The sequence below is a fragment of the Pungitius pungitius genome, chromosome 3 (genome assembly GCF_949316345.1).
Source record: "Pungitius pungitius chromosome 3, fPunPun2.1, whole genome shotgun sequence".
NCBI lineage: Eukaryota > Metazoa > Chordata > Actinopteri > Perciformes > Gasterosteidae > Pungitius > Pungitius pungitius.
The window spans coordinates 18,223,038-18,250,437 of NC_084902.1; the positions used below are offsets into that span (position 1 = coordinate 18,223,038).

The 27,400-nt window shown below is 43.7% G+C and overlaps 1 protein-coding gene across 2 annotated transcripts; it reads right to left on the reverse strand.

Moving 5' to 3' along the window:
- Nucleotides 1-1,413: 1,413 nt before the first annotated feature.
- Nucleotides 1,414-27,400, reverse strand: si:ch211-137a8.4 (uncharacterized transmembrane protein DDB_G0289901). 2 transcript variants are annotated; one of them, XM_037465245.2, is made up of 4 exons: nucleotides 27,101-27,400; nucleotides 7,727-9,330; nucleotides 6,025-6,528; nucleotides 1,414-2,486 (listed from the first exon to the last, which is right to left on the reverse strand). In XM_037465245.2, the coding sequence occupies exons 2-4, from the start codon at nucleotides 9,126-9,128 to the stop codon at nucleotides 2,464-2,466; spliced, it is 1,929 nt and encodes a 642-aa protein (XP_037321142.2). In that variant the 5' UTR covers nucleotides 9,129-9,330; nucleotides 27,101-27,400; the 3' UTR covers nucleotides 1,414-2,463. The 2 variants fall into 2 exon arrangements, with proteins under 2 accessions (XP_037321142.2, XP_037321152.2); XM_037465255.2 differs by lacking the exon at nucleotides 27,101-27,400 and adding an exon at nucleotides 22,349-22,472.

Here is a 27,400-nt window from a genome sequence, read left to right on the forward strand (position 1 = left end):
GGGGCAGAGAGAATTCTCTAAACAGGGTCCCTGTCCCAGTCAGGTAACCGATCTCCATCCCAGTTGCAGAGAAGTATAAGTATAAGGGGACCAGGGATTGTACAGAAAGGGGTAAACATCCATTTATTTAACATTTCTTTATTATTAAACATTTACCTCCATGAATTGGTTCGCCTATTATTATTATTATTGGATTTCAATATGTCGGTCATTCTGTAAACCAAAGATCCACCTCATTCCACCTCATCTGCTGCTCTCCCTACAGTTCCTTCCTTTATGTTGTTCTTTGGGGCTTTTTCCATGTCAGTGTCACAGTACCGATTGCAAAGTCCTACGAGGCAAATCTGGAATTTGTAAATTGTCAAATACCAATGACAGATAAAACAAAACAATCTGCACACTATACATGTGGTATATGCTTTGAATCAATCTTCAAACCATTTGAAACAGTTTTCAGATATGAAGCAAATGACTTCTGAGTTAAAATCCTATCTGGGTTTCATCACTTTCACCCTGGCTCCTTGCACCGCTGTTATCTGTCCCAGGATGAAATAATACTCACGTTATTGGATCTTTGCACGAGTGGATACATTTCTTTGAGCCATTGGCAATGTTTTTGTGCTGAGCGACGAGAAAGAAATGGAAAATTGTAGTGCATGTCTACAAATCAAATAGGTTTGACTTTTGTGACAATTCCCCCTTTGCTTTGGGCCTGGGTTGGAAATGAATTAGTTTGACTGTGCTGTGCAGAATCTCTTTAACCTTAATCTCTTCTTTGAAATTCTAAATATCACATTTATATTTTATTTTTTAAGCATTTGCTATATATATACATATATACTTGGCTATATTTATATCTGAATTGTACAGTTGTTAAATGTATGCCTATACCTACATTTTTCTTTTTCTTGTTTATCCTTGAGAGTAAAAGAATGAACCAGTCAAATTCCATGTATGCGTAAGCCTTGATCAAACAATGATGAACAGCCCCAGTGCACCAAGTATGTCTTCATGGCTGCCTGCATGCATTCTGCCAGACAGCGAATATTGTTTAACCTTAGCTGCACGCTCTTTATCATCTGCTTAAATCCCTACGGTAATGAATCATTAAACCTTCTAAAATGTGTGTAATTAAAAGGCTGATGGCCTTGGAGTTTTTTCCTGAATGTGAGAAAACACAGCGGAGTGCTGGCATATGGACGTCCACGCCTGTCCACGAGAGACACCAGCAGCCTGCTGCCAGATGATACATCTCCTTTACTACAATATTATTACGCCTGTCACGTTAAAGGATGAGATTATCGATACACTGATTAATGAACACCCCCCACCAAGCAACATCCTTTCAACCAAGCCGTCGGCGCACACTTCAATTATGCGGATAAAAATAGAAAACTCCACAATAACTTGCAGTTTAGTTGTTAGATTTTAATCTTTATTGTACTATTTTTTTTCTTGACAATTTGCTAGCGGACATGTGAAAACTTTGACCAACAAAACATCATCATTATTATTATCTTTTTTAATTACAGCATATTGCCAGACTTTAATAACAGTGAGTGTTTTTAAAAAATAAAAAAGAGAATAAAGAGAATTCAAACAAAACAGGAAAAAAAACATTTTGACTTGAATATTTGATGGTGTCTTTTTTTGTCTTTTTTAATTCATTTACACAATTTAACAGTCTAAAAACATTGAACACACAGAGCTGAAGACATTTCAGTGTTGGTTGGGAAGTGGCAGTCCTCAGGGCAGTTTATATACTGTAGCAACATGGTCCTGCTGTACTGTCAAACAACTAGTGGGGCATGTGGAGGGTGGGGGGGCGGAGACGGGTTTGGAGGGGGACTACAAAACAAAATGGCCGTCAATACAAAACTAACGTCTTCTTTTTTTCCTTTTTTTTGTTCTTTAAATCCACCAATCAGGAGTTGGTAGAGACAGAGAGCAGAGTTAAGTAGCTTGCAGAGTCGGAAAATAGGGCAGTGGGGGGGTGGAGGGCGTTGGGGGTAGATGTCTCGATTTCTTTTTTTACATTTCTGCTTTGTTCTTTTCTCTCGTAGACAATATAAAATCTCACAAAAAAGAAAAGAATAAAAACACTGAATGTACATGTTTGTATGTATGTAGGTTTGCATGTATTGGACGGGGGGGGGGGGTGGATAAAAGGATGAATGGAAGGATAAAAAGGAGGGCTTGAATTATTGCTCTCTGAGTAATTATTATTTTCACTCATCTACACAAATTGCATCTTTCTCATTCTCTCAATCTCTCTCTTTCTCACCATGGTGTTTTGGTGATACGTGATTACTCCGTTTATTTGGTAGGAAGAAGGTGGGATGAAGGGAGAGAGGAGGAGGAGGAGGGGGGGGGGGAGGAGGAGGAGTTGAGGGATGGGGGTGGGGGGGCTCAGAGCTCCTTGCTCAGCGAATCCCGGGCAGTTCTAATCCTCTTTGTGTGGCCTCACACGTTTCCCGCCTTTTGGTCTGGTAAATGATAACAGAAGAGATTGAAAAATGTATTAAAAAATAGGTCTTGAAAAAAGGATAATAATAATAAACAGTCATATGAAAAAGGTTATATGTTGTATGTGCTTTTAGTGGTTTAGTACAGATGTTGGCCTAGTGTTGGGTTAGTTTAAGTTATTTTCTGTTAAGGACGTACACAGAGCAAACAACAACAACAACAACAAATAGTCATAACGAAGCATCATCATCATCATCATGATACACAGTCTCTCATTTCCCTCACAGACTCTTGAGCATGAGGAGGAGGCTTTTCCCTGCAATCAAATAACCTGACCGTTGCTTATCTGTCTGTATTTCTGCGATTCTGTTGCTTTTTCCCAGAGGGAAAGGGGGGCGGGGGGGTGAAGGAGCTAGTTAATCTGGCTTGTTGAAGAGGCACCGCGACACTTTGACTAGGCCCACTAATCCGGTGATTGACTCAACTCTATTGATGTTTTTTGCTTCCACTGTAGACCAAGAACTAACTATCTAAGCATACACCAGCTACCTGTCCTCTGGAGTCTGCAATGAACCTTTTTAATCCTTATTAGCTCAGACAAATGGGTGATTTCACTTGTTTAAAGGCAGGGATCTGCAACAAAATCAGTCGACAGAAGGAATGATGGATTTCCCAGCTTTGCAATGCATGGGCTACCTTCATGCTTCCACAATGCACAATGCCACATCGCTTTGGTTTGGGAAAATAAACTTCTTGATTGAAGTTAGAAGAATGGTCATAGAAAAGGATTCCAGTGTTAGTAGTAGTTTATTTCAAAACCACAATTGTAGGTATATTACTAAACTCCCTTAGTATCTTCTGATACATTCTTTAACATCACTTCTCCCACTGCTTAATAAAAACCACCAAATTCCCACAATTACGATTCACCTCTGCAATATTTTCTCAAGACACTTCTTATGTTAACTAAATATACATACACACCAATGAGGTGAATGAAAAGGAATGTGTCTTTTTTTTTTTATAGGAATTTGGAACTTTCAGTTTAATTTCAGGAGTTACTATGGTTTGCATCTTTTTATTTTATATCATTAAGTGTCATGCTGTTTGGGACTAATTGCACTATTCCAGTCTTTCCTAATTTTTTACATTGGAGCTAAAATTGTAAGCAGGTAGCTAGTTACTCCTGTGAAGCATTTCCTGAGACACTTATTATTTGGGTGTTGCTGCTGCCATGGAAGACGACGAACATTTTCATTTCATTTGACTTAAATAGGAAAATATATATTTAAACATACAAAAATTGATGATGTCATGTTTTATTGTTAAATCATTTTGGATGGATGGTGCATGGGCCAATAAGCAATATTTTATGCCACACTGTGGAAGAACAGTCACTTATGTAAATATGCATATGTAAAGAAAGTAGTTTTATATTTATTTTTTACCCTCAAACCACTAACTATTAGCAACCATGTTAAGTGGCCTGATGACACTTACTCTTCCAAAAGTCCCACAAGATGGGAAAGCATCAGTTACCGTTTAGGTCTGTAAAACTAGATTTAAAAAATATACTGTATATCTGAGACCAACCTGGTCTCGTCGGAAGACAAATAAATAGCTGGTGTCATTAGAATGCTTTTTTTTTTGCCTGTCCATAACAATAACAAAACACGTCACTAACGTAACTGATCTTACATTAGTGTCTGGGTGTGAAGTCCTACGTTTAATGGACCCTTCCATCAGAAACGTGTAGTAACACGGGACACGCTGAAAGCAAGTTGTGGCGTTGCTGTGGCAAGCAAATCGGCTTTTTGACACGTGGTGGGACTCGGCTAACTGAATTCATACAGTCGATATCACAAATCACCCAATTTCGCAGATGGATTTGAAGTCGGAGCCAAACGCTACGTGGTGAATGGAGTTCAGTCTTCAGAGAGACACAAACATCTGTGGGCGGCATGAGATCAAAGCCGGGGGGGGCGGCTGGACACGGAGCCTTACACTGCACTTGAATGGACAGGGAGTCAGGGACTGATAAATAATGGAGGGGGGAACAGAGCACCTCCTTGTTCCCAGGTGGGAGTGCGTCGAGCGGTAAAAAGAGAAGTGAAGCTTTTCTGGCACTCCATCCTGGTATTCCTTCACGTCAATACTAAATCTAATTAATAGCTCTAGATGATGGCTGCACCACATAAAGGTGGAGAATCAAACTAAAATGAATGTTTGTGAGGGAAGAATCTCACTCACCACTCTGTTATGACCTCAGTAGTTTACATGTCCATGAACTTGACGTAATATATAATGACATTAGTAGACGATAGAGTAAAAGGGATGCTTCTCTGCCTGTACCAAATCTCTTTCTCTGATTTATCAAACACACACTGGACATTTACAGGTGAACAAATACTTATTTATCATATCATACAATTTGATTAAAACAAATTTTGGGATAAACTGCTGCATTGTTGCATAATGCAATCCCCCAAGCTATGTTGTTCTGCACCTACACAGGCTTTACTTATGTGTGGCTAAAATATACTTTTGGAGATGAAGTAAGAACGTGGTTAGCCTAGCTTAGCACAACATCTACACACTGGGCAATCTTCCTTCATAGTATTTACTGATGTCTTTCTCCACACAAAATCCTTTTTGGGGGTTCATTAGATATGTATTTGTGCAATAGAACGTAAATAACCTCCATCTCTATTTACGTTTTCCTCGTTTTTTTTATTTTTTTTATGACAACTACTTTTTAAGTTATCCGACATTGAAATAACCCAATAACAGAATACAGGCTCTTGACCGGAGGTTGAAAAGCTCCTAGTCTCTGTGGAGGGTTTCAGCAATTGTTAAGGGGCTTTAGTGAGCTTAAGAGATGTTGGAATGTGTATTTTTATTTTACTTTGGACAGGCCCAGTATGCTCAGCTTACACATCCTTTCCTGCGCTTTTATCTAACCACAGACAGACAGATACTTGTGAAACAAGTGTACAAACTGTGTGGACTAGGGACTCTATGCTAATGTGTGTGACTTTAAATTTGGCACAATTTAAGTGTTGACATGAACTGTGTGCTATCCACGTCCACGGGATAGCGTGTGCATACGTGTGCGTTGCCATCACTATGTGTGATTGATGTCGGCATCGTAGCACCCATTGAGGCCGTTGTCCACGCTCAGCTCTCTCTCTAACTGGTCGGCTGCGGCCGACATCACGTTCTGAACAATGGCCACCGCTGCCTCTCGAAGATCCCTCTTCCTCATCTCCTCCTCCTCCTCCTCATCCTCCCCCTGCCCCTCTCCCTGGTCACATGGATCTGCGCTATCGTGGACACCTCCGTTTTTTGGAGACTCCGCCTCCCTCCCTTCCCCCTGGTCCTCCTCCCTGCTAACGGCTAGTGCTAGCTCAGGCTCTTGACCGCTGCTTTTGGTCTGCTTACAGGTACCGTTTGTTAGAGCTGCTGCTTGTTGTTGTTGACTGATGTTAGTATCTCCTTCTTTGCAGCGGCTGCTGTTTTGTGTCTCATCAGCGTCCTGCTCGGCGCGCTCTAACTCACCGCTGTTCACGGCTGTGGCATTGATGATCTTGGCGTTGGTCTCCTCTTTCGCTGCTCCTGCCTCTTTGCTCTTCTTCACAGGGCTGCCCGCCGTCTTCTTCTCGTCCTCCTGGTGATTGTGTTCGGCGCTTTCTTCCCCTGTGCCGTTCTCGCAGCCGTTCTCGCCGTTGGTCACTGGGGCTTCAGCTGGCAGCTTCTCCACCTCCTTTGGCGCTTCCCCTTCGCTCTCGGCTGCCGGCGTCTTCTCCTCCCCTGCATCGTTGTCATTGGTCTCCTTGGCCGCTGGGTCGGCTTCCCCATCAGCAGCTCCTTTCTCCGCCGCCTCGTCTCCCTCTGCTCCCTCCGCGGCCTCCCCCTCCTCGTCCTCCTTGGCGCCCTCACCCATGTCCACACTTGTGGACTTTCCCTTTCGCAGGATGAAGTTCTTCAGGGAAACTGCACGGCCAATGTGGGAGCGCTTGGCTTTGGCTGACTTGTTGCCTTCTTCTGCTGTTCCATCCTCACCTGCAGGGAAGAAGAAAGTTCAGGTCAAAGCTCGCTTACAACTAATGAGATTTTCATTTATCACCGGGGAAATATCCGCTGAATGATCAGTCACAAATGAATAAGTGAGTTTACGGTTTCTAACAAGAGTAATGATTAACATACTGGTAACTGCATTCAAGACTGCCTTAATTAACTTTTGGCCACTAGAAGGGGAAGAAATAGATATAGGGACGCCTGTCATGTGCTTATTAAATACATATCCCAAAAATTAAGGCGGAAATTAGAAAGAAAACAAAAGTTGTTCACGTGATTATGCTCCTATAATCAGGGAGGGGGATTTCCAAGTGTTTTGTCATTTTCGTCGCTTCTTACTGTCTGTCGCCAGTATTCAAATGACTCCTCACAGTGTGGTGTTTCTTCTTGGTCGACCATAGTGCTCATAAAGCCCAAGGACAGAAATGCCCCTTTACATCCTACTTCGACCTTTTGTTGTGCCCTTAATGTGGGGGTCACATCCCTTGATACAGCTGGATCAGACTATCATCTGATTTACACTTTACACCAGTCACATAACTGTCCATCCTAGCACATTGCAACATCATATACATCATATCTTTTTCTCTCTCTCTCTCTCTCTCTCTCTCTCTCTCTCTCTCTCTCTCTTTTAGGGGTAGGGTTAAAACACAGTGCATATAGGTTCCGCTTGATTTCTTTTTCTTTAATTTACATTTATTTACTTAGGTGCAGCCATATGATTTGGTCTTTATAACTTGTTTGCAATTGTGTTGGTTATTATTGTATTGTATTGTATTTGAGTGTTTGATTTGGTGATGAAGTCACCAACCAACCCAAACACAGTCACACAGTCACACTCAAGTTTGCACATTTTTCTACATGCAGTTTGTTCTGTTGACTAGAATTTCATATACATATATTGAATATTTCATTCAGGACAATGTTCAATTACATTACCCCCCCCATCTTTAGCAAATAGCTGTTCGTTATAAACATGTATTGTGTGTGGGCACGGTTTGAATGGTGTCCATGGCAATCTTTGTGTATGGCTTTCTCTAAAAGGATCAAACGGCTCTTTAATGAACTCTGACAATTATTCAGGGGAATCATTTCTTTGGCAAATCTGCTTGCAGCCCACAGATGTCTCAAATGTGACAACAACCAGGTGCTGGGTTTTGGTTCACAACGTGTGTCATCTAACCTGTGGCAGCAGCTGCAGTCGCCTCCTCCTCCCCAGTGGGAGCACACTCGGTGTTGGCCCGTTTGGACTTGGGGATGACGCGCTTCTTGAAGGAGGTCCAGATCTCGTTGGCATGTTGCGTCACCGTCACACCTCCTGCTGCTGTTGCCTTTTCCTCCTCTCCTCCCTCTGCCTTTTCCTCCCCTCCCTCCGTCTTAACTTCCTCTGCTCCTCCCTCTGCGTTAGCCTCCTCTCCTGCTTCTTCTCCTTCCGCCGCATCTTCTGGCTTGGCGTTGTCGGCAGAGTCTTTGTCGGAACCCTTAGCCTTACCGCTGATGCCGACCATGGACGTGTCCCTCTTCAGGCCCTGGAAAGTCCAGGAGCGTTTCAGCTTCCACCTCTTTTGTCCCGACTCCTTGGAGTCCAGCGTGGAGGAGTCTCCGCCTCCCTCTCCTCCTTCAGCTGCATCCTCCTTAAGATCCTCTACGCCTCCTCCTCCTCCGCTCTTCTTGTGAGCCTTCTGAGCCATGAGCTTCTTGAAGGAGTGCCAGCGTTTCATGTGCTTGGTGGCTGCCGAGGAGGACGATGCTTTCTGCTCTGCCTCTGCGCCTCCTTCTGCGCCTCCTTCTGCGCCTCCCTCCGCGCCTCCCGCTGCTGCTCCCTCCTCAGCGGCGGAGTCTGCAGTGGCGTTGAGTGCCTCAGGATCTTCCAGGCGGTCCAGGGACTTGGATCGGACCTTGACTTGTTTCTGGGGTTCTGCGCCGTCCTTCTTCTCAGTGCTGCGATGGGAGAAGATCCTCGCCACCGGCTTCCGGATTAAGTCTCGAACTGTGGACTTGCCCTCTGACGCTTTGGCCTTCTCTGCTTTCTTCTCTTCCTCCTTCTCTCCATTTTCTGGAGCTTTCTCTATCGCTGCATCTCCTTCTGCCCCTCCCTCTGCTCCGACCTCAGCTGCTGCACCCTCCTCACCTCCTTTCTCCCCCTCTTTCTCCCCTGCTTCGGTTGCATTCTCCTCTCCTCCTCCTCCTCCTCCAGCAGCTGTGCTTTGGTCTTTCTTCTTCCTTCCTCCCATCACCTTTCCCAGGCCGCTCTTGTTGAGGAAGGAGTCCAAGAACGAGGTCTTGGGCTCAGTAGAGGAGGCGTTTTCCAAGCTCGGAGGAGAAGCTTCCTCCCCGCCGGCTGCTGCCTCAGCATCCTCGACTCCTGTCACCGCCGCTGTGTCGTTATTCACTGTCTCGTTGTTATCAGCAACTTCGCTGGTCACAGCGGTGGCATCTTTATCGACGACTTCAGTGTTGACAATCTCTGACTTTGCGCTGGCATCTTCAGCCTGTTGCTCGGCCTCGGCTGCCTGCTGCTTGCTCTCTGGGGTTTTCCCGTCTTCCTGGACCACCGGCGCCGCGCTGGCCTCTGTCGCCGCCATTTTCGGAAAAGGAGAGGTAACTGGCCACAAAATCAAAAGGTGTGTTCTTTCCTTCCTTCCCTGGCCTTCTGCCCTCCTCTGCCTCTCTTTTTCAGGTTTTTCGTTCCTCCCGCTGTGATGGAGCTCTCAGGTCATGGAGAGCACGGTGGAGAACAGTGATGAGGAGGAAAGATACTCAGCATCCTACTAGTCCTCCGAAGTTCTGCAGAGATACGAGGGAAGAGGGGTAGAGAGAGGAAGAAGCGCAGATGTTTAATAGCCTGAATCAACACTCAATTAGTCCAGTCTAGACTGTGCATTGAATGGGGATGGAAGTGTAACAAAATAGAGAATCTCAGAAGGGAAATGCAATGCAATTATGGTGATTTCTATTCAATCACACTCCCAGATTTCATACCCTGCGTTATCTGCTCTACGGGCAACACACTTTTACTTTTTTAAATGACACGTCCCAAGAGGTTTTAGAAGACGCCGAATTTCCTTAACACAGCAGCAATAAAAAGGCCCTGCTTTCAAGCCTCATTACGTATTCCGCTCACAGCTGGATGTTTAACGTTCATCCGCTGCTGGTTCAAAACCACAGATGGACTATATTGGACTATAATTGTATTGTTACAATTATAATTGTAACGTAAAGACTGAAACCTTTTTCAGACTCTTCTTCGTCGGTATACCTCCGAGAAACACGCACATCTTTTCAACACATCATCAGGCTTGATTTCCTGAATTTGGCAAAGATGCTCGAAAACGGTTCCCAACCCGGTTTAATGTTAAAGGTGCGCATAGCAAAGTGCTTAGGAAATGAGTGAAGAGGGACAATTTTCAAACTTATTAGAAATGTCTGAAAAACATTTCACATTTATAATGACATGTCACCTGGTGCAACAGAGGGGCTCATTGTGTTTTTAATGGGGCTCCATGGCACAGACCATTGTCTGATACACAGACGATACATCTTATTTGGATCAATGTATTGCTGTTTTTTAGGCTTTTCGTGGGATTTGTGGACAATACGAAAAAAATGAGATCTCCTTTAAACGCTGCTGCTTGGTGGTAACACCTTTAAAGAATTTAATGAATGAATCAGCAGATCAATGAGCTGTGAGTCACACGCTGATGAGAGACTGTGGAGAGTCCAGACGTTTAGTGAACAGTCACACACCCGAGAAGGTGAGTGAGTGAGTCACACTGCAGAAGGCAGCGAGACGCAGACAGCGAGGCACTCTGGGAGAGAAACAATCCCTCAGGGGAGACCCAGGGGAGAGTGAGGGAGGAAAAAACACCGCCAGACAAGGAGGACGGGAGAGGTGTAAACACATACATCACATGCTCTGGATAATCTCACTACGTTGTTGCCACAACTGACCAACTGGATGGCTCACTGGTCTCACGGCCTGCCTGCAATATGGCTGGATATTTCACACAGCTCAAACCGATAAATCCTTCAGAAGACACCTGAATAAAACTGGAATGGCTGCCTCGGCCAACCAGTCAAGTTGCCGTTTACATAAATGCTTATCCAAATCATTTGATTTATTAGTCAAACCAGCCTTCGTGGATCGTGTGTTATTGTGTCTGGCACTTGAAACAACACTGCCAACCACCACACCAAGGCCTTTATAACAAAAACACAGAGCTGCTACTGGCCTGAAGGATGGTCTTCTGTGCTCTGTGGCTGGCCTGTTCAGAGGGTCGAGTGGCAGCCAGAGTGTGTTTTATTAACTTCATGGCAAGCGGGATGTCAATAGCATGGGATTTCTCTTTCTCGCTGTTTTAGCACGTGTACTACAAGGTTTAAATACACTTTCTGTTGTTTAAGGGGGCTGCAGTCCTGATGCAAGATACAAATGACACATCTACACGCAGAAAAGCTGGACACACTTTTACTACACAATCAATCTATATTAGAATCCAAACGTTATTCAGCATGTGCAAAGAAATGGGCATATATTATACACCTGCGTCTGCAGATGCCTGTTGCTCAGAGTTCTTTGGACTTCGGCAGTGAGCACGCTGGAGCTACTAAACGCATTCCCATGTCTTCAGGTGGGGTTTGAAGTTGGTGTTCATTCATTCAGGAACACGGTTGCTCCGGCTGTTCCTCCATACAGTCACATTAGCAGCTAAATTGATAGCAGGAAAATGATGAGGAAAAAACAAGATCACAGTGTGGTGGCGGGCGTGGTTTCAGCCCGGCTGCAGGTGGGAGAGAGGGGGAGTGGCTCGGGGAACAGTGCCAGGTGAAAACAATAACAATCACCTGGGGATAATGACGTGTGTGTGTGTGTGCTCTCCCCTACATAACAGTGAGGCGGGGGCGAGCGAGACCGAGCGAGCGAGCGGCGTTCCTGCGAGCGAGAGCAAGCAATAAATATATTGAAACTCACCACCCTGTTGTCGTGTGTCTGTGTCCGGAGCCATACCGACGCACACCGTACACACAGGTTTTTCCTTTTTTCAAAAAAGGGGGAAAGACTTCATTACCTGTCAATTTTTCCTTGGAACGTACCAGCTGCTCTAAGCTCGACATGAGGTCAGACTGAGGACACATTTCATGATTAGACAGGTGTGCAGAAGCGAGAAAGTAGGTGTGACGCTTCCCCCAACAATTATTAAGTCACCTGTCCACCAAACCTCCGAAGGTGTGCGAATAAATCTTGTCGGGCAGATAACAGAATAAAATATTATCAAACACGTCCCCAGACCTTGAATCCAAGATTCTACCCAAGGCGGATTATTGGACGTTTGGATCCAGCTGAAGCTGGAGTCCCAACCATGACAATCAACCATAAATTCACTGGTTTTGAGTCATTAAAAAGCATTCCGGATTAACTGAACAGCAAAGACTGAGAAATAAAAATCCCCCAAATTGCAGCTTCAAACCAAAGTTATAGTAACATGCGAGTTTCTCCTGAAGAAACAGCTGCTTCTCTAAGCTGTTTGAGTCACGTTCAGCCACACGAGACAAAGCTCCACCACGGGCGTCTTTGTTTTGCTTTCGCTTTATTTTGGGTTGATTTTATTTGTTCTTGTTGGGTGATTACGCTGCTGCTGCTGCACAAGCAGAGGAGCATTAGCGTGGAGGATGTGAGGCTGAAGCCCCGAGGTGTTGTAACGGCATCAGAAAGAGGAGGACGACAAAATGGAGGGATGGGGTGTTCGGGGGGGGGGGGGGGATTTCAGGATGGGAGGAGGAGGAGTGGTGCAGATATGGGCTCATTGCGAATCGTCACTGGTACAGTTGCTCTGTCTCTCTGCCTCGGATTCTTCAGCTCCATCTGTCTTTGTCTCCGCCCTTCCTCTGCTTGTCTCTACGTCTTTCTCTGTCCGCCTCATTTGACCTACCTTTTCTGTATCTCATTCCATCACTGCTGAGTCTCTCTTTCTTTTCTTTACCCCTTGCTTATTCATCTATTTGGATTTCTTTCATTCCCTCTCAGTTGTTTTTGGTCTCCCTTTTCTTTTTCTACCTTTTTGTTATCATTGTTATCCTCTCTCGCTATCTTTTTTTGTCCTAATCGTTTATATACTCCCAACCATTTTTCTGTATATATAACTATTCGTGCCCATTGATGTTTCGCCCTGCTAACACTCTTATCTCTCTTATTATTATCTCTTAATATTATCAGTCTTTTAGTTTCTTTCTGTCTGACTGACTCGGTCTTCAGTCCAAAATTCAGCATGTTTGATGATTTGACCAAATCAGAGGAAAGACCATAACATGTTCCCGTAGCTTTAAAAGAGCATCAAAGACACATGTCATGGGACTTTGACAGATTGAAACCAGGTTCCCATAACTGGGGATAAATATGCTGCTGATCTGTCCAAAAATCCAAAGTTGTTTCTTTGGTAAAATTATATATATTTAGGGCTGCAACAACGAATCGATGAAATCGATTAAAATCGATTATTAAAAGCGTTGGCAACGAATTTCATTATCGATTCGTTGTGTCGCGCGACTATTATGTTTGAGTATTAAAAAAAAGTTGAGCGCGCCGCGCAGAGCTGAGAAAAAAAGAAGTTGTGCGCTCGCGAACAGAGAAGAAAAACAGCTCCGCCCAGCAGAGCGTTGAGACCCGTAATACTGTGAAACATGCGGAGGAAGAGAAACCAATGCGACCTAAATCCTCCCAGGTATGGGGATATTTCACGGGGGGGGGTGCTGGCGCTTCTCTTTGCAGCGCCAGTCTCATCTTTTTCCGTTCTAATCGCCGCGCTTGACTTCAAGGTGTAATATTGTTGTCCGGGTGGAAGTAGAGAGAAAGGTCGGTCCGGGAGATTTTCGGGAGGGGCTTTGAAATTCGGGAGTCTGATTGTAAGATATGCAAAAGCGACATGGCCTGGCACGGGAGCACCACGGCGATGATTCAGCACCGTAAACCGAAACATGTTGGAAAAATCTAATCTAAATATTTTTTGTGCCTAATCTATTTAATTTGGCAGCTGTAAAGTAGCCTATACATCATGCGATGTGTGTTTTTTGTGTTAGTCCATTTTATTTGCTTACTTAGGGATGTTCAAGGAGCAATCGGTTTGTGCAGTTTCTAAATGTTTTGCACTGTCAGTTCTATTTTTCAATAAAGGGTTGGAAATTAATGTTTTTACATTTTTTATTTTTTTATCCGATTCATCGATTAATCGAACAAATAATCGACAGATGAATCGATTATTAAAATAATCGTTAGTTGCAGCTCTATATATATTTACTATATATTTGATCATTGTTTACACAACCGACTGTTCAATGCTAGAACAGTTTAGTGAGAGAAAAGCTGCGATCACTCATAATACAGGCGCCTCTAAAAGGGAACTCTGTCAAGCTTACCATCAAATATTTGTAGAGTTGTTTTAGTGCGTTAGTCCTAGAACCGTGATATGAGTCAGCATTTTGCACCTTCGGCCCCCTCGTCTCAAAGTAAAGATTTTAGGTTCTTTTTTGTTAGTTGCCTTAAATAAGGCCTAACATTATGGTATTTAATATATTATGCATGTAAATACCCACTAGTCCATTTTGGAGCATTGTCTATTTACCTGCAATTTATTATATATGTACATTATATATATATATTTATATTCTTCTCATATAATCTTTTTTATGTGCTTTTTTACATGTACTCTTTATGAAATAATTAGGTAGTTGTGACATTAGGATCCTAAAATGGTTGACAGTTCAAAGTGTGGATTCCAACCGACGTAGCTTCTCAATGTTCAGCAAGATTCAAGGAGATGCAACCCGAGGCAACACCATGGACCACCATGGAGTGTTAAAAAGCCAACATGTGGTGTGATCACAAAGGGACAAGATGCAGGAGGTCAGTGCTTAATGTGTAAATGACTGGATCAGTGCACATGTGATGCAAACTGAGGGACAAAAGACTCTCCAACAACTTACCAACAATATCTGCTTGTAGTAACAAATACATGCGGATAATTTATGTAGCCATGTTAAGGTAACTTCTCAGTATTGTCAGGGTTGTGAAAAGACAACGCGCATCTACGAATCAGACCTCGCAGTCTGCACTAGAAATATTAGTATTTAATGTTATGGCACACCACAAGCACTTGAATGTCGACGTTTTAGCTTTCAGTCAGAGCAGGTGGTACGTACTAGTGAGAAAACCAGCGTTTGAAAAGACACGCTATAAATGTTGCATAATAACAAGCGAGCCAGTGGAGTGCAGTCACATACACAAATATGCACTAAACGTGACACCAGAAGAAGGAAACCTGCATTTTTACTATTAACTTTCACAGAGGAAGAGAGACTTCTTCCTCTACTCACTTAGTTTGTGTTCAAGCACAAAACAATAAGAACCGTCCTTAGAAAACTTTCATCGCAGCCGTGGTTTGCAGAAATACGTGAAATGCTAACTTAATCTCCCTGACCACCAGTCTGCTGCAGGTGAAGAGTCAGAATATCAACGACTGAAGGCTGTATGAGGTTAGCGCAGGCTCGCATGTGACAAACTTCCTCTGCTCCGTATGTACGGACCCATCTCCGCCTTTCAGTCTTGATACTTCACTAAACAGGCAATAATGTCTCCAGGCATATGCGCTTTATTATTTATATCAGAACGTTCTGGAGGCAAAAAGCTATTGCTACTGAGGAGTTTGCCATTAAGTGAAGTCCTTCCACGCCCCCACGGGTGCATTTCCAGCTGCACGTCCTTTCACTCTCTGTTGGCAATCTAATCCTCCCAGTTAATGCAACTATAATGGGGGGGGGGGTCAATGGGGAGGGGGCTTAATGGCCCATCAGAGTCCCCTCTTCACACTTTGATGATAGAACTCACCATCACACATTCCGCATATCAACATGTGCTCAACCATGTGCGTTCACAGACAAACACAGGGCTCAGTTAAAGGCTTTGTGGTGTAGACGTGTGAACTGAATACGGAAACGGCCCCTTCTCAAGGTGAGATGGGAGCTGCTTCAGGTAGTTTAATACCCATACCCATGTCACAACATGATGCAAAGCAGGCCAATTATAATTATCTGGGATGCTGCAAAAGCAATCAACAATCAATATAATAATAGATAATAGATATTTAGACTGATGTACAACCAGGTGATTGCCATTTATACCAATAAATTAGTCTGTAACTGATTAAGGTGAAGTGTTTAGGTGTCAAATCCCTCCTTATTCTTCATGAACATTCACTTTTTGGTCAGAATGAAATAAACTATATTCTTTAAGAGCACTGGATGACTTTTGAATATAAATGTATTTGAATTATAATGTAGCACTAAAAACACCTTAACAATAATGAATGTTAAGGTGATTCATTGAGTTGTACTTGTGAAATATAGAGCTGGGAACAACAAGTATCTGCAGCGTTTTGTAATAAAAAAAAAACCATTGGTCATATTGAATGCAATCAGGCCGGCAGGAGAAGGACCGCGCTCCGGTCACAGAGTTCACACTGCGGCGCTGTCCCTGATAAAGAGCCAGTAGACGTTCAGCCTCTCGCTGCACTCAGCTGCTGTGAGAATTGAACTTGTGACCTCTCAGACACAGGCCAAGTGGAACGGAACCTGACTCGGGACAGAGACGAGAGCCAGTCGGCATTCGTTTGTGCGGTTTACAAACTGAGCAGCATTTAATCTGGTCCCTCACAGCACCTTGACTGCAGTCCTGTGACCAGATGAAAGATTGCAACAGACGATAGGGGGGAGCGTCTCAGGACGATGACATCTACTCATTACGATTCACTACATTTAATAAGCATATGCATTTGCATTTGAACCCAATTACAAAATGTGTTAGCATTATTTGTAAAATATTTTTTATAATGCTATGTACAAATGCATCCAAGGAATCCATGGTAGCTATTAAAGGTCAGCCTGCTGGGTTGGCACCCTCTTTTGTCTTAATGCAATCAAATCTCAAAGGCCTCAGTATGTTTAAAATATGTTACAGTCAGATTATCCGAAGGGTTCATGGTGCTCCGCATGGGCTCTATGAGTAATCTTCTGGAGAATGAAAAGGAAAGCATGAGAGAAAAGTTCAAACCCACTTCAGTTTTGCAAAGACTGGGGGAGTTTGGGGCTGCAATGAGCTGATTACATGTGAAACCTTAGCAGCCAGTCTTCATTCTGCATCTTCAAGGAGGGACTGTTGGAAGTCTGCACCTTTATCCCTCTTTGTATTATCCCGTGTGTTATTGCAGATAGGCCTTGGATATGGTGCGATTCCTCCATTATGGGGATACCACTGTAGTCCACGCTTACATCTGATTGGTCATTCTCCGTCACATTGGAGAAATAAAAAAACATCTGACAGTCAGACTGAAGAGCAACAGAGCTATCACAACCGGATTGTTGAGTGAAGATCCAGCTCACTGTTGCATCCAGAACGCTTCTTTCTTCTATTTAGAATGAAATAAATCTATTGATGCTGAAAACATCCCTGCAGGAAATTTAAACCAAAAGCCTCCTTTACTTTCACAGCTTAACAACAAAATCCTGAATACAAATCACTATGCAAAATCCAATCAATTGCTCATTGGCCCGAGGCCAAACTGTCAACTGCTAAATTTCACGGAGAGCTACTCAAACGTTTTTTTTTAGAGAAATCCCGCTCTCAGGCAGACAAACTGATCTTGCAGTAGCTCCTGCTGACTCGGAGGACTGAATGTGCAGCGTAATACTCATGCAGCAGCTGCCCCGGGTAACCACGTCTCTGACAATGCTTTCTGCACAGTTGCCTCCAAGCGGGCAGAGGCCTCTCATTTCTGCTGCTGCTTTAACCCGCCAACTGTTCTCTAACAACGAGTTGTTTTCCTTCCAGGTGTGCATGAGAACGGTCATTAGGAAAGACGTGACAAATTTTGGAATGATCGCTTTGGGGCTTCCAGCACAGCAGTTACCACACCCCTAAAAAACCTCCAAAACAAGTTCAAGGGAAAGGTACGGTCAATATCAGTTTGATTGCCTTCAGTCTGGTCTTTGTTCTCTCCTTTCAGTTAAACGTGTCCTTTCTGGACCGCGCAGATATTGTAGTCCAATCAAAAGGATTCAAGCTTTCAAATCAAAATAAAATGCTTCCGATTGGACGATCCAGACCTGTAAACCGTTTTTTCAACAATGACGACGTACGTAACACTCAAGCAGTTTGGGCAACAAAGTAATGGCGGGCTGCAATAACTGGCACTAGTTTTGCTGTGCAAATGCATGACCACCAAACATAGCAAACACAACCTAAACCTCAATATCTAGTGGCCATATACACACATGGTGGAGGAGAAATCCATTATGTAAGTTATAATGAGCAACTACAGAGGCATTCAGATGTAAGTCTCAGGTTAAAAACTGAACGGTGAAACATTAAAGTGAAACATCTGCTCTGAATGCGTTGGTTCACCACGTTCTGCTTTAGTGTTGTCGCCGCTCGGACTGTTGGTCTCCCGTGGCTCTCTACACGGGTTTTCATCATGTTGGCTATCAGGAAGTCCTTAGACCACATCCATAATGACTTCCCGGAGCCCTTGCTGACAACAGTCCAAAACCTCAAATTATTTTGAACAAGATATGAAACAAAGAAAAATAGCACATTTTCACATTTTCCAGGCTACCCGGAACCACAGAAGGTTTGACATCTCTGCTTACTGAACAAATATCCTTCTTATCAGAAGTAACACGGACCTCATCTTATTGGCAGTGCCTTATGTCCTGCTGCTGTTACACACTTCAAAATCATTTCACAAGGTGCAACTTCTTTTACAAAGGGTGCTTTCCTTTGTGCTTACTCGTCTTTTTCCTATGATGATTTAATTAGATCCGAGGCATCTGAAATGGACTATAAAATGTTGACATGGAGCGTGAATAAAGCAGCCTGACGTGGTGTGATCTGCGCCGCTGAGATCCAGCCAGATAAAATGCTGTTGTTGTTGTTGTTGCTGCTGTGGATTAAAGCCTGGTGAGTTCCTGCAGCAGATTGCCCTCCAAGGGAAGGGATAGGCCTTTTAGTGTAAAGGTATTAAGCCCGGGTCTAATCCAGAGCTGGGAGAGCGGCCAATTTAAACTGGATTCAGCTCTCAGGACACACCCCCATCTTTGCCTCTCTAGTCTCTAATGCTAAGTCGTGCACTGTTCCCTGACACTCTCCCGCTATTATGTCTTTGATATGTTTAATGTCTACCACCCCCTTGTTTTTACGTATGTCATTAAGTGACCGTGTGATATTATTGTCAATAAATAATCAAAAACAACGACTATTTTATATGTTCCTCCTTTGTGCCACTGAACTACTAAAAACACAATGAGCCACACTGTTGCATTAGTCAACACGTTCCTTCATTACAATGAACCCACACATTGTAGATTATTTTCAGACAATCCCACATAAACCCTTCTGCTGCCAAAAATACTAGAGCACCAAACCATCCACCGCTAAAATTGTACTGTGTGTTTGAAATTACTGATGAGTGTTTCCCCTACCATGGAACTATTCTTTAGACTGATTGATTCATCAATAAATTGAGAAAAAACTATGTGGAGGTCAATCAGTACTGTAATGTCTTAGTTGATTTTGTGATCCTCCTATAATAAGTTGGTGTGTTCTGTTATTCCGGGTTTTTATTCCACAGTAATACTTTCCTTTCTCAACATCTTCCTTAAAACTATTCGTATTGCTCTGAAAAGGCTTTCATGTGCCACCCAGTCAGGGCCCATTTATTTTTCACTCAATTCATACAGAAAATACAAGAAAATGTTGAGACTGATTTCTGTGTAGCATAGTGCTCCTGCATTATTACTTTGGGCAAGGGAGTTAGAACTTTTCATTATAAAGTAATTTCAGTTAATAGGGTCGTAGGTCAAAAGGCAAGCAGACTGATAAATGATTTGCTCAAGCATCTAACGGCCCAATCCCTCTGTTGGCCTACACATGAAATTAGTAGAAGGACATCCACATATTGTATATCCTTTAAAGGTTTTCGACCTATAGATGGAAAAGAAGAGGCTTTGGGGGTGGAAATGGTGGCATGTTATCATCTATAAATAAATTGCTATGAAATTTGCTACTGATACTGAAGGTTTCCATTAAAGATAACGTCCAATGACTTTGGTCTAATGTTTCGCATTCGCACTACGTCAAAGCTTTAGCAAACCAAAGTTACCTCCTAGTGTCGACGGGAATAAAAGCATGCGTTTTAAAACAATGACCTAGACTTGCTTGTCTTTACTAGCAGCTGTTGTGCAGTTAAATTCTGCATTTTATCATTCTTCTACTGCCAACGTGCAGTTATATCAGCGCATCAGCCCAAAGGTGCAGACGTTTGAGGTGGTTTCTGCACAACGGTTGTGAAGTTCACACATAAACTGTGAAGGAACAACAGAGATTTAATGTGGGAGAAGGGACAACCACCAAACTAAGACAGGCGAGTGAGACACGTGTTAATCATATTTATTCACCCACAGTCCAGTAAAGTTTGATTTTAATTGGATGTCGATGTGCGTATGAGAGAGAAGAGGATAGAACAAGACCTGCAGCGTTGAAACTACATCTAAGAAAGTAACATTTCTAAAACTTTCCGGGAAATTTTTGAGTTGATGACTTTAACTGCAAGCCGCACTGGCTACTGCCATCACAGCGCAGCGCCTTGAGTGAAAAGCTTTCATGGTGTGGCGCATCACAAATAATCTGTTTCAGAGCCGTTGTTGCATTTCGTCTGAAAGGATCTTCAGTGAGTGTGAGACGGAGAGAGAACAAGAGAATATTAAGAAAAGGAAACAGTGGATGAAAAATAATGAAGCAATGAATAAAAACAATATATTAATTCATAAGGCAGAGAATAGTCTTCAAAAGTAGTTGACAAAAATGTCTTTTGGAACGTATTATTCAGCTTTGAAAGTCAGCAGAATTCAGGAAACAAAGGCTCTAAAACTCAGATTGAAGACCTGGGGTCTATGTTATATGCTGGAAGGGCTGCAGATGATGTAACAAACACCTGCCCAAGTTTCCTTGAGCAACACCGTAAACCTGGAAACCGTGGTCCCCCTACTTTTCTCTGTAGCTGACCTCCACCTCCACCTCTGACCTCTGACCCCTTAGTCGAGGGTAAAGAGAAAAGAGGATTTCCCTGCAGGGAGCAATAAAGTTTCAAATGACATGGCACTTGATTTAAGCCTGTTAAATCCATCAGTGGGATTGGAAGAGGCTGCACGCAACATGCTCACACAGGTTCACATGTAGAGAGAGCAGCTGAGAGCAGGGCGACCCATCGGCCGCACACCTTCCACGCGGCCAGCCAGCCACATTCAGAGTGCTTTCTGCTGCTTTAGCCAACAACGTATGCGTCGTCCTCCAAATGTATCTGTGAATCCAGACTGCAAGGGAACTGCTCAACTAACAAAGACTTTCACAAACACACAAACCAGCACTGTTGAATATTTCATTAAAAACACATGGGCTTCATCCTAACTTCAATGTATTTCATTTAGAGAATAATATGAGTGAAGTCATGAAAAGAAGCCATTCAAGGTGCCCCTTTCCCATCAGGGTCTAAACTAATCTACATTCCCGAGGATCGATGAGCCGATCTTCTGAACAGAGTAGGACGAGTGTGACGAGTTCACAGATCGATTCAGATGGAAGCTGAACATGGAGGTTGACAAAAATGAAATTGGCTTGAGGACAGCACCAGAAGCGGTGGTGGTGCGGCCTGCAGTGAGCTGCCGTGCAATGCTGCCATTTTGAGTGAGTGGCAATGTGTGACCAGTGCAGAGGACAATCATTCACACCACCCTGCAAAACTATATACAAAACAGACGCATTTTCAATTGTTTTTTTTCCTTCCTATTTGTGTCTTTAGTTACTTCACCATGCTAATCCCCAGTTCAAATTCCTTTTTACAAAGTATTCCTGGACTTGGAGGTATTCTGTTTCTCACTGTGATAAATGAGAAAACCCACAGCCACATGAATGCTGTGTCGTGTTGAATTCCCACCCAAAAGACACCTTTTCAGGAAGTGATGGACACTGGTAGGGTTAATGGTTTACAACCATTATAAACCATCATAAACCAAACCAGTAAAGCCTCACAAGCCACCAAATGCTTTATCTTTGTTAACTGTGCTCATGTACAGAGGGCCAGCTACCACGACAAGGCTGAGATTTTTCATTAGTTCAGTGGTCAACAGTTTAAAAAAACATCTGGCCATGTATTGTTGATTCTCAGTAGAATAAGGCTGTTAAAAGGTCTCCGGTGGAGGAAAACAAATGGAATGTGTTGTCAGTGAACATTTCGCAGACAAATAATGAGCCATAATATCTTATTATTGTGATAAAGAAGGTAATGCAGATAAAATCACATTTCCTTCAAAGCACAGACCATGCTCCTTTTATCTAACTTAACCCTTTTACACCCATCTACATTTGACACATTCTGAAACCCCAACCCAGCACAGGCTTAAACACATGCAGCGTATTACATGTTAACACCAAGTCCGGGTGGCAGCAGAACTTTGGAGCTGAGCGAGGCTCATCAGATGCTCTAATGTTCCGGCTTCCTGTTGGGGTCCTCAACTCTCACCCAGATCAGGCTTTCTCATGGTCCTACCAATCACCCGACAGTTCGTCCACCTCCATCACACCACAGGCATTCCTCACAACAAGCACTCATTTTAAAGGCGCATTTTGTGTTTGGTTTTTTTCGCCCCGCTGTCTATAGTGGCATCATTATAAGAGCCTATTATGGCATTACAGAGGCCAACTCACAGACTAAATGCCTTGTTTCTGTTGGCCATGGGAATCTTCTATAGAGCCGCGACTCCCTCCTTCAACAGAGCAGCCCCTTCATCGCGCTGTCCTCCTCCTCCTCCTCCTCCTCCTAGTCCTCCACTCATCCTCGGCGCTTTCCTCTCCCTCAGACACAGACAAGCCTTTATCTGCCCATCATGTGCTCGCTCTCGCTTTCTCTCTCTTCTCCAGCCTGACCCTGTTTTCCACAGCGAACAGGCATGCCGGTCAGGATTTGGGGGGGGGAAACACACACACACACACGCATGCAGCGTGAGGGGGAAGAGACTGATTTGGAAAGCCAGCTAAATATTTTATCCATGGCCCCGCTATCTGTCTGTGAAGCTTAATACCGATTTGATGTTATCTCCTAAGTCTTCCAGCAAAGGTTTTTTTTTCATATTTTATTTCTGATCAAGTAATCTCTTCTGTGAAACATCTAAACTGTGCACCATGTCATCCTGTTGTCTTTTCCAGCTCACTGGCAGGGGGGAATTGTGGTTGGACTGTAAATGTCCAGCGATTAATTTATCAAGAGTGAAAAAACTTCAAAGCCGCACCAAACTATTCATTTTGATACAAAACAATATGTTGATCATTATTCTTCGTAAATTCTTCGGTCAATATCTTCCATCATGTGTTTTGCAGATAATTAGGTGGCAGATGTCCGGTTTACAATCATGTGAAATAAGTGAAAACTGCAAATTGGAACCTAAAAGATACTGGTTGAAACAAGCTGCATTTCCACATAGCGTACACTGCTAAAACGCACTAAACTGGGATTAGAAACCATTTCTGGCAACTAAAGACAAGGTTGGGTTCTCCAAACCACCACGCCGAAGCAAAGCGCAGCACGGCTTCTTTCTTTCTAAGCCTATCCAAATGTTTCCAGTCACCCACAACATATTGCACGTCGGTTACTGAGCTTTGTTCACTATTTTAAGGCTTTATTTGAGTCTGTGGTCTTAGAACCAAGGTATCTTGGTTATAACCAAGGTATATATGAGTCTCAATTTCAGGAGGATGTGCACAAAATGGTCACGCATACTTTTTTTAACCAATAGGTGGATGTAAATTAACAGATTAGAAGATGAAATACAGGTACCAAAATGGAAATAAAACAACTTGCCATGGCCGTCTAATTGAAGAATTTTTCAACTGCATCCTGTTAATTGTTCTTTCAGCTCGGCAAATATCGGTCAGGGTGAGATGAGGAAAATACACATTCATCCCGAAAGACGCTGACAACAGCGGATGAATCATGTGAGTTAAACACTTGGACCGCCACAACTTGTTTGCCAAAGACCAACTGTTGCTAAATCCCCCAAAAATGACTTCACACAGCCAAGTGCTCTCCTTCATTTCTCCTCAGCACAACAAACTATTCACAGACCTGAAGTCCGCTGGAGCTGCATGATCCATCACAGTGAACACCGCCATGGCGGAATTATGACACTGTAATGTGGTGATGGATGGCAGACTTTCACAAGTGTCGGCCTACAATGGGATAGGGTACTCGGCGCCGGAGTAGGTAGCAGTTGATCTTTGCATATTGAAAAAGCAGAGAAATCAGTGTGAATGCAGATGGTCTGCGTAGGTCCACGGGCTGAATATTCAGAGTCTCCTGCTGTGCTTAAATCCTGAAACAAAGACGCTCTCAACTAACACCATGAACAGTTGTTACACCTTCATGAATGAAAACATTAACCTTCAGCTAAGAGCGTCAGGGGGTTAACGGGTGTGAGCGCTGTTTAGGCTCAGCCGGAGACTGAGACTGATCACAAGTCTGGGCAAAAGACAAAGGTGGCTGCACCACATTCCAAAAACCCTCCACGGCCACGAGGTGAATTGTTTCTACACGCTGGTTTAATGTGGAATTTGTAAAAAAACCCATGATGTGCATGTGATGTGAAAAGAGCGGAGTGAATTGCGCCGTATATTACTGAGCACAGTGGAGGCCATGTTCCACGTCTAAACAACCATTCCCCTCCATCCACTCCACAGGATTCTTTGCGATTAGCTGGTGTGCACGTGGCCAACTGGGCGACTGCCCCGCCTACTTCATCCTCCTCCTCCTCCTCCTCCTCACTTTGTGATTAGCTCATGTCCAAGACTCTCGTGTTTCTCCCATCTTTTCCGTCCAGTTGTTCTTCCGCTTCTTTTCTCCATTGTTCATCCGCTTGCTCTCATCCACCTAAAGTCCTTTCATTCATCTTCTTTTATCTGCCTTTTAAATGTGTCCTCATTCACTTCCTCTCCGTATATTTTCTCTCTCTTACTCATTTAATTTAGATAAATGTTTCTGATTTCCCATCCTCTCAACTCCTTGTCTTAAATAAGAACCCACTTCATTCTCCCAGGGTCAGAAATAACGTGCCATCGGATTCTACTTCATACCTCTATTTACAATCAAATAAATGCCCTACATTTGTTTTGAAGCTATAGTTTGTATCATTATATTTTAGGCTTCCATTTGTACTAACAGGTTGTGCCCACCCACGTATGATCACATGTATGGTTTACAACACAGTTAATAAATGTACTTCTCAACAACTGTAACTCCTCTGGTGGAGACCCTAGGCATCTGTATAAATACAACAAATAAGAATATCATAATGATGAAACATATTTTTAAGTCACAATTACTAGTTGGCAATCACTAGATCACTAAACAATGAAAGCGGTGGCAGTTGCATTTATAAATGGATTATTAATGCCTAAACTTTCTTCTCCCTCCTCGTAGCCTCCCTTCATTCGTCTTCATCTCTTTACCCCCTTATGAATCCCCTCCTTCTCCTATTTGCCCCTCTAAAATCCCCCTCTTCCCATTCCTTCCCGTCTCCTCCTTTTGTTCCCTGAATGCGGCCGCTGCTTCGGAGCACGAGACACACACACACACAGACGATTTTGAAGCTGTTCCTCTTCTTCTATTTTTTTTTTATATCCGTCAAAGCTCTAGTCGTCTGTGCGCGCCGTGGACGAGGAGCGTAATTCTAATGAGAAAGAGGGATGGAGGCGCGTTCCCGAGGCCGAGGGGAGGAGGTGGGGGGAGCCAGTCAGCCATTCACCCGCGCGCGCATGCTCGAAACAGCAGGTGCCCGAGCTCCCGCTAAAGGAAAAAAAAAACTCATTTGCATTGCTGATGAGTTCCTTTGAGCCTCCTCCCCCTCTATTTTTGGGGGCAAAAAGCATCCAATATGGCGACATGTTTTTATTCGTTAAAAAAATATATATATTTTTTACAGATTTTGCGGTTATAATAAAGTCTTGATGGCATATTATAGAAATACAACAGCAGAAATAAACAAAAACAACTGCAGCAAAATGATATTTAAAGATAACAGTGACTTTGGTTGAGGAGCCGATTTCAAAGTGTTTAACACAGGGAACAATAGTGACCGACTGACACCAGAACATCCGTTAAACGATCCATTAATCAGCCAATCGAGAAGGAATAATCGATAGTGATAAAAGAGCAGCGGTTGAAGGGGTTCACAGAGGGCTTCGACATCAACAACAACAGAGATTCATAGAGAGGGGGGGGGGGGAGAGAGAGAGACATTGAATTCCTCATTGAGCAAAACAAGTGAAGCGCCAAATTCCCAACAAGCAGCTCCCTTGTCTATTGTGGGGAGAGAAAGGAGGCTCGCATACTTCTCCCTTTAAACCTCCACTCCCTCTAGAGAGAAGATACTGCAGCAGTCAATGATAACAACAATATCACATAGGAATAGGAATAGTTCCCAAAATAAGAATCCCGCATCCCTGCTTTTTTCCGCGCTGACCTCGTTTGCGTCGCGCACATGGAAGATGCCATTTGAGTCTGTCTGTCGCCATGTGCGTGCGTGCGCGCTCTTACACGCGCTTCGTTGAAAATGACTAAGACCCCCCCCAGACACACACACACACACACACACACACGTCTCATTGTGCACGCGCATTCATTTTGAATCATTGATTTTATTAATTGCAAATAAATCACCCTGTTGATGCTGGATTTATAACTCCATGGTCCTTGGAAGTTTGTCTGTAGACATATATGCACGTACACACACGGGAACAGATGACACCTTCACATGTCAGATGCGCCGTTGTGTGTTTAACATCTAACCATATGTGGTTGCCAGGGAAAACTCTAGGAGTACCCCACAGCAGCTAAATCACTGCCTCTTGTGAGGTTACATGTTTGAGAGATAAAGTCTATATCACAAAGCCATCGGTGGAGTCTCCATTTGATTTGTTGCTTCATATTTACAAGGAACGGCGGATAGGGACACACGCGCACCAAGCAGACGGTCAGAGCGGAGATGAGCCACATGATTGACTACAGCGTTCCACTGACATATTTATAGTTTTAATTGCCCCCTTCCCCTTCCCATCAGAAGCAACCGGATCAATTATTGTATTTTGGCCACAAACCAGCGCGCGCGGCGTCGCCAAACAACAGCCGCGCTTCATTGTCTCCGCGCGCCCACCGGAGACCCTCCAACCACGACAAAAACAAGCCCCTCACCACTCCCACGACCACCTGGTCCATATGGCCGTTAACGGATAATTACCCGCCAGATTATCGCCATTAAACGCACTCACGCGACCTGTAGCCTCAAAACCGGAGCGAGGGAAACGCTTAAGTTAAGGAGATGAGAAGAAATACATGGAGAGGAGATGGAGGCAAACAACGGGGAGATAATGAGAGTAGAGAGAATACATGAAGAAGTATGTCAAACAAACCTCTTTTTGTGCGCGTAAATCCGTTTCCAAGCGCGTGGAGAGAAAGGTAATAAGCTTGATGTGTTAGACGGGAAAAGACGCTGCTGGGCTAAATCCTACCAGCCATCCTCTCTCTCTCTCTGTCTCCCTCGCTCTCTCTCGATGTCTCTCTCTCTCTGTGGCGAGTGTAGGTCTCTCTCTCTCTCTCTCTCTCTCTCTCTGTGTGTGTGTGTGTGTGTGTGTGTGTGTGTCTCGGTATCTCTCTCCCTCCGTCTATCTCTCTCTGTGTCTCTTTCTCACTTGGCCAATTGTGAGGGATGA